Below are 8,279 nucleotides of genomic sequence, written 5' to 3' on the forward strand. Positions count from 1 at the left end.
AACGGAATTCATGGTTCAAACAAGTAGCATTATAACAGAATGGTAAAACTGGAATAAATAAGATATTGTGAGGCGATTGGCCTGGATGTTTGAGTTTGAATCCCCCTGTTGGTGGGTTGCCACTGTGGTTCCCTGAGGTTCTTACCTACCAGCTGCACTGCTTATGTGTAGCTTAGGTAACTGACTATGATGGCTTGAATGCAAAAAAAAAAAAAAAAACTCCTCAAAGGGAATTGATAAAGCTGCTTAATGTTGTGTGTCGAAAAGCCTAATAGCCCAATAAATACATTCTCTACTATGTTTATTAATTGTACTGATGCAAGTTTTTTTCATGAGGAATCTGAAACAAACATGAAGCTGTAATTTACCCACAGACCTGTTTGTCATTCAAGAGTCCTCTGGTTACAATTTGCTGAATCTGTCACAGTCATCCTTTGCACCTTCTTACAAATCTTCTCCTCTCTTTTGTTCTCTTGCAGGTTCCTTCTGAGTGGGAGGTGGCAACAAAAGACCAAATGCCATGGATGTATTCAATTTCACGTATCTGAATGCCTCTGAAGGCAATGACACAGAAGTTGTTGAAGAAAGCGAAAGCGCCTACAAGACTGTGGAGGTGGTGTTCATCGTGTTGGTGGCTGGCTCGCTCAGTTTGGTCACAGTTATTGGAAATATCCTGGTCATGCTCTCCATCAAAGTTAATCGGAACTTACAGACTGTCAACAACTATTTTCTGTTCAGCCTTGCATGTGCTGACTTAATAATTGGACTGTGCTCTATGAACCTATACACAGTATACATCGTAATAGGCTACTGGCCCCTGGGGCCTGTGGTGTGTGACTTGTGGTTAGCCCTGGACTATGTTGTCAGCAACGCGTCCGTCATGAATCTCCTCATCATAAGCTTTGACAGATACTTCTGTGTCACCAAGCCCCTCAGCTATCCTGTCAAGCGGACGACCAAAATGGCGGGAATGATGATTGCGGCAGCCTGGGTCCTATCTTTCATCCTCTGGGCGCCTGCCATTCTTTTCTGGCAGTTCATTGTTGGTGGGCGGACAGTGCCTGAAAAGGAGTGCTACATCCAGTTCTTTTCCAACGCCGCCGTCACTTTTGGTACAGCCATCGCCGCCTTTTACCTGCCCGTCATCATCATGATTCAGCTGTACTGGCAGATCTCCAGAGCGAGCAAGAGTCGCGTGAAGAAGGAAAACCGCAAGCCGTCAGGAGCCAACCCCGAACCCCTGTCACCCGCCCAGAGGAGGAACAACACACCAAAACCCAACAATAACAATGTGCCGGGGGAGGAGGCGGCACATTCACAAAACCAGAGTGCTGAAGACGGAGCCAACCAGCATGATGGGAAACTGCAGAACGGCAAAGGACCTTCCTCCACCACTGCTGATGGAGAAACCGAGGGAGACGATGCGGGGAGGGAGAACTGCACTCCCGGGGAGGAGAAGGAAAGCTCCAATGACTCCACATCCGGCAGCGTGGCTGCGTCCAACCCCAAGGATGAGGAACCGGCTCCGTCGGCCGCCAACTCCAGCGGCGACACCAGCCAGCCACTGCCGCGCCAGCGGGCCAAGACGGGAGGCTCCAAGCTCACCTGCATCAAGATCAAGACTAAATCCCCCAAGGGTGACTGCTACACGCCGTCCAACGCCACGGTGGAGATCGTCCCGACGTCCGAGAGGCAGAACCACGTGGCGCGGAAAATCGTCAAGATGACAAAACAACCCCCGAACAAAAAGAAGAAAGCGCCGCCGTCCAGGGAGAAAAAAGTCACCCGCACCATCATGGCTATCCTGGTGGCTTTTGTAGCCACCTGGACCCCTTACAATGTGATGGTGCTCATTAACACCTTCTGCTCCAGCTGCATCCCCAACACTGTGTGGACTATTGGCTACTGGTTGTGTTACATCAACAGCACCATCAACCCGGCCTGCTACGCCCTGTGCAACGTCACGTTCAAAAAGACGTTCAAACATCTTCTCCTCTGCCAGTACAAAAACAGTCGCTCAGCCAGATAAACATGGGCCTCTTTGGAAGAACCATTGAAGATTAAGTTGTTTCTCTGTGTGTGTGCTTGTGTGTGTGTGTGTGTGTGTGTGTGTGTGTGTGTGTGTGTGTGTGTGTGTGTGTGTGTGTGTGTGTGTGTGTGTGTGTGTGTGTGTGTGTGTGTGTGTGTGTGTGTGTGTGTGTGTGTGTGTGTGTGTGTTCCTGTGTGTGTGTGTTCCTGTGTGGGTGAGCATGAGTGGGACCGTGTTGTGTGAATTCATTTTCCGTCATTTTATCGTTACTTTTCCAATTTTCTCAAAATAACCGGTTGTAGCACTTTACACAAATTCAACTGAAGCCAGTTGCGTTGAGAAGTGTTGTGCAAGAAGCAGCATAGATAGATAAGGAGGGGTTTTACTGACGGTTGCATGCTCAAAAAGGAAGAAAGAAAGAAAAACGAGGGTGTGGAGAACAGGAAGCAGCACCGAGCTGATGCGAAATGAACAAAGATAAAACAAAAAACGTTTAAAAAGGAGGAGATCTGTGCTGTGCGAAACACACAAGACGAAAAACTTCAAAATGGGAAAATAGGGCTGACTGAATTCTCAAACCTCTTTGGAGTTCAGTGAAGATACCTGTAGATAACTGTACATATTGGTGTGTTTTTCGATTTGTGTCTTCTTCACATGTGGGTGTGTGCTGGCTCTGCATTTGTGCACACGCCCACCTGTGCCCCTCTGCCTGCCTTCTTCTCTCCATCTTTTGATCATCATCATCATCATCATCATCACTGCACTTCCAAAGCAGCAACATGTAGAATAAACCGGGGCGTTGCTCCTGGTGCTGGAAACTCCTCGAACAACAAGCTACTCTCCAACAACGAGTACATAATAGATATATAAATACATTAAAGTTGTGCTCGCCGAATCAGAAAGAAGCCGTGAGCTTGAAGATAAAATCAATCAGGATAGGTTTATCAACCAGTTTTGGCAAGTTTTCCAACTTGGCCCAAGTCTGCACCACAAGGAATGGTGAACATGGCGATAAGCTGGAGCTGGAGATTTAGTTAACATGACAATCATCGATCTAACATTTAGCTAATATTTCCCTTAAAGTCCCCGTTTACATGATGTTTCAAGTGAAAACGCATCGTTTTGTTTCAAGAAAGGTTTCGTGATGAAACCAAAACTCACATCCACCGAGAACAGTACACTATTCAACATTGATGATGGCGAGTACACGGACATTCGTATGGACAGGTAATAAGGTTGGATTGTTATGACGGTGACTGTCAACCATAAAACCACCAAGTCCAGGAGAATATAGATTGAAAGTCATGAAACTCTGGAGGCAAATGTCATTTTCCATCTCCTGAGCATGTGCAGAAGAAGTATTTACTTTGTCCGTAAAGTTGCGTTTCCTCCGGTTTACATTGACCCAGACTCGGAGTCATTTATTGACTCCAAGCACCGTTGTCATGTAAACAAACACCAGAAATGCATTCACATTTTTCCGTTTTCACTTGAAATCGGTTGAACGGGGCCTGAGATTACATGATACTTGTCCAGCCAATTATTTATCAATGAGATCAATCTGGATCACTGAAACTACAAGCTGAAAAGTATAGCTAGCGCTCTAAAAGCCAAGTGAAGGACAGATTAAGCTTTCCACCTCACGCACAAAGGAGGTGTGACTTCTACTTCTTAAAAGTTCCACGTTAGTGTTGCTGCCGACGCGGTGCAGGTGAATATAAAAGTGTTTGTGTTTGAAATAATAACAAATTTAAAACAAATCGGTTTTAACCTGCAAATTGTGTATCAAAAGGATGAATTCAGATCCATGTTTTTGCTAATTAACAACAGGGATCGTTTTTCACATATTTCCATTCATTTATGATTAAATAGAAAAGATTGGCTCATGTCAGGTTTTGGACTACGTGATGGTTTAGCTTCATGTAGCATAAAGAATTGGGGAGAGAACTTCCTATTGTCACTTGCCATGCTTTCTGATTTCATATGCTTTATTCATTTATTTATTTCACAAAGAGAAAATGCACACAAATCCCACCATTTGTTCTGCAAGACGTCATTCAAGGAGTCGTGAAGCAGAGATGTTCTGGGGGGTAAAAAAAAATTAGCCCTGGTTAAATTCCAGCTGCCATCTCCACATTTTTTTATTCAATCGGATTAAAATTTTTATTTAAAAGAAACGAGAAGTTGTTGAACGCAACCTGTCATGCAACATTACGGAGAGCAGTGCAATAGCTGTAACTGCGAGAACAACAAACACACTCAAACAACAACTGCCACGACTATTAAAACAAAAGGAAAAGATGTGACGCGGGATTGTTCAGTCGCAACTCTTTTGATTTGCCCTCCGCGCGCACCGCGCCACTTCGGATTTTACTGACGACGGGATGTCAGATGTTTATTTTATGGCAGCTATTAAGAAATTCATGTTTGCTGTCAAGTTATTCGCCGGGGCGAAGAACCCCTCCCACTCGCGCGAGGGAAACAGGTGGTTGGAGCTCAGAGCTGTCTTACATCGCTGTCTGTGGGAAGGCACTTTGGTGTGTGTGTGTGTGTGCGTGCGTGTGCGTGTGCGTGTGCGTGTGCATGTGCGTGTGTGGGAGACCTTATGATGATCTTGCTGATTAGTGGTGTGATGTCACGACATGTACTGTGGTGATAGTTGTGGTGACCTGGGGTGTGTTTGTGAGCATGTGTTTGTGTGTGTGTGTGCGTGTGTGTGTGTGTGTGTGTGTGTGTACGTGGGTATGCTTGTGTATGCCATGTGTGGGAATACATGCTGACGTGTGCGCTCCAAGAGTGGAGTTGACTTCTGATCACAGGTCACACAACCTCGTGATTTAAAAAAGGGCTACTTCTACGTCTCATTCGTGACTCTTTTGTGTGTGTGTGTTTGTGTGTGTGTGTGTGTGTGTGTGTGTGTGTGTCTATATTCATGTTATTCCATTCATTCTCTAAAAACGAATTGTTGTGGGGATTTAAAGCATCTGTCTACTGTAAGACATGTCCTGTGCGCCCACGCGTGTCATCCATCATCTCGGTTTATTAGACAATTCTCGGTCGCGGTAAACGTACGCTCACCGGTTGGACTGATGAATATGCAGGGGCGCCTGCCGTCGGGAGGTTGCCACCGTGGCTGGTGGGGGGAGTGGGGGGGGGGGGGAGGGCTTTACTCCTGCACCGAACACCTCCTCAAGGCTGTCTCCTTTAAAGAGAGATCTGGGACAGATCCTATAATGAAATCTCACCATGAGGCAGATCAGATTACGGGACACCTACATTTGAGATTAAAGATTGCCCATTACACGCTCAGCTTGAGCTTGTACGCTTCACGCCCGTGTCCCACTTAGTGCGCCGCTCAGCCCTGATCCTGTTATAGGCTCTAACTTTTATAAGGTCATGAATGGAATGTAAATATCACATGTGCATTCATTAACTCCTTCTATTATTCATTTTCTCCTGCTTCTGCTCCTATTACCACCGTCTCCTCCCATACATCACGCAGTGGGGAACAGTGCAGGGGAACGTACGTGAGTTTTGCTTTTTTTTTTTTTTTTTTTTTTTTACATTAGTGGGGTAAGAAATGGTCAGATTTAACAAGATTCTTGATAGACATGGCAGGACCAGCTGACAGCAACAAGAAGAGGCTTGAGAAGTACCAAGACTTGAAGGAACAGATGTGGAGGGATAAAGTTGAGGTGTTTCCCGTAGTGGACTGAAACCCAAATAGAGGTTTACGCGGCGACGATGGCAAAACGAGAACTTTGTGGGTCCTGGACCAAAACTTTTGGGCATATTCTCTTCCGTGAATGGACGGCGCTTATGACGTTTATTTCTTGCGACTCACTTACATCGTAGGCTGCGATTCAGCTCCTTGTTTTCATCATGCGATCTGCACACCGCTAGCTTCATGTTGTGACCCAAAGCAGATTTGATTCGGGAAGTACAGTTTGTCTACCTGTGAACTTCTAAGATCTGTGCCGCACATTTCCCTTTTATTATTAAATCGAATATATCATCTGTAAAAGAGAAATAATAAGACAAGGAAACGCCAATGCCATTTTCATTATCAGCATACAACAGTTCCACAACATCGCTATGTATTATTTTGATCACTGGATAACACGTGTGATGCGAGTTGCTGCACGCACAAAGAAATAAATAGCGTTCTTTGGCAATTCTAAGCAGATTGAGGCTCGATAAACAGCCCTTTGAACCACTCGTTATGCGTGTGGATCGCAGCTGGAGCAGAGCAGTCACATGACAATGTATTTTAATTAGACTTGATGAGAACACGTCCAAAGAAAATAAGCTGTAAACCCTCGATGTTGTACATTGATTTACACCAATTACTCAAGTTTTCATGCAAAAGGATCTGCCTTGGTGGTTGTCTCTTTCTGTACACGGGTTTAGAGGTTACCACATACCAGATGCAAGCTGAAGTAAAAATATCTCATTCTCGTGCGGCTTTGTTGGCTCTCCACTCCCGTCGTCGAGTATCCGTGTTTATTCCGGTGATAAGTGAAGCCTCGTCTGTCCAGCGTCTCTCGCACGTCTCGGCAAGCGAGCAAGAAGAGCCTTCCAAAACGTCTGATTAATCTGGGCTAAGCTGTCGTTTGAGTGATGCCAGCGGGACGGTAAGTGGTCTCGGGGTCTCGGCTCGAGCGGCTGCTCGGGTGTTTGATGGAAGTTTTATCGCCTCCCGCGGTGAGAAATGCCAAGTCGCATCCTTAATCCGTTTGGACTGACCCGGGCGGCGCTGCGAGGTTGTCGGACAGACTCGTCTGGAGAACGGGCGAGTGGCGAGAGAAGCTCGTTGTTGGCAACAAGTGAATGAGGAACAGCCGTAATGCAAAGGAGGAAGCCAGTTGAGGTGTATTTTTAACAAGTTCATTTAAGCAGGCGTGACTTTTATCGTGGTCATCAGGGAGGCGATTCTTGTCTGACGGATTCCGACGCTTGTTTGGACCATGTTTGGGAACGTTACAGCCACTCCGGGCAGGTCAGCCAAGAATTCTACTCTCCCAGACGAAAACCTGCCACCTGGTGTAAACACAGCAGGATTCAGTGATGTTTACCATGCCTCCTCCTCTTTTTTTTTTTTTTTTTTGTTGTTGCTGCGTTTCATTCTCGTGCAAACGGAATTCCACCACTTTTTTTTTCCTTCTCTTTTTTACACAGTTATTACGATCGTAACCGCCACGCGGTTACAAATCCGTCCGTCGGATGTGTACACGTGGCCTGAAGTCCATCGGTCTGAATATGACTCAAAGTAAACGTTTGTCTCCATTGTAATCAACAGATCATAATGTGCCGTCGGAGCTAGCTGGGCTCCTGTTTACACGGCTTATGTCAAAGGGCTACACACTCCTTTTACGGGGGGAGTTCATGCGACACTTTATAATCAGAGACGAGTTCAAATTTAACGGCTTCTCTGGCTTCGCCCTCGGGGCTGTAGAGAATAATCTCAACAATCTCGGTGCAGGAGCGCAGATGTGGGAAAAGCTTTTTTTCCACACTATATATATATATACATATATATACATATATATATATATATATATATATATATATACACACATATAGATTGTCTGGAGCAATTTGAAGTGCCTTATCCAGAGTGACATAAACAAATTGCTCTTTTATTCTAAAAGAAATGTGTGGTATTGGAGTGTCTGCGTTTGAATCTGTGGATTGTGACGCACATGTTAGTCGACCTTCCCCAGAAAGGAGTTTCATTTTTCCTTCTTGTTCCCACAGCTCTGAGCTCCCATTGCCTACATTTACCATCCCAACTGCCTGATTGGCGAGGGAATGAACGTTTTGACTGAACAATCTGATATATAGACGATCAAAAAATCTATATATATCCAGATCATGCAGGCACTGAGGGATTTTTGATTTTTTTTTATAATTCTTTGGGGTTTATTTGCCATCATTATGTGTGGTTTTTTGTTTTTGTTTTTAGATTTGTGTGTGTGAGTGTGTGTCTGATGGTATGTGGTGTTTTACTTTTTTCAACGGCATCCTCAACGCAAATTGGACAAAAACTACACACGAACACACACACACACACACACACACACACTCGCACACAGGCACACATACACACACATCAGGGAAGACGCTCTCTGTCATCACCCCGTCCTCAATAGTTCACACGCTTCCAAAGACTCACAGCTATTGGGATACATGTACATACACAATATATTGCATTTTCTATCACATTCTTTTTGTAAATCTGCTTATTATT

At 45.1% G+C, this 8,279-nt stretch overlaps 1 protein-coding gene across 1 annotated transcript; it reads left to right on the top strand.

Moving 5' to 3' along the window:
• Window positions 1-485: 485 nt before the first annotated feature.
• Window positions 486-2,029, top strand: chrm2a (cholinergic receptor, muscarinic 2a; the record flags this gene model as incomplete). Its single annotated transcript, XM_080518110.1, has 1 exon — window positions 486-2,029. The coding sequence occupies exon 1, from the start codon at window positions 521-523 to the stop codon at window positions 2,027-2,029; it is 1,509 nt and encodes a 502-aa protein (XP_080374236.1). The 5' UTR covers window positions 486-520.
• Between the last annotated feature and the right edge of the window lie 6,250 nt (window positions 2,030-8,279).

The sequence above is a fragment of the Blennius ocellaris genome, assembly GCF_963422515.1.
Source record: "Blennius ocellaris genome assembly, chromosome: 22".
Lineage (NCBI taxonomy): Eukaryota > Metazoa > Chordata > Actinopteri > Blenniiformes > Blenniidae > Blennius > Blennius ocellaris.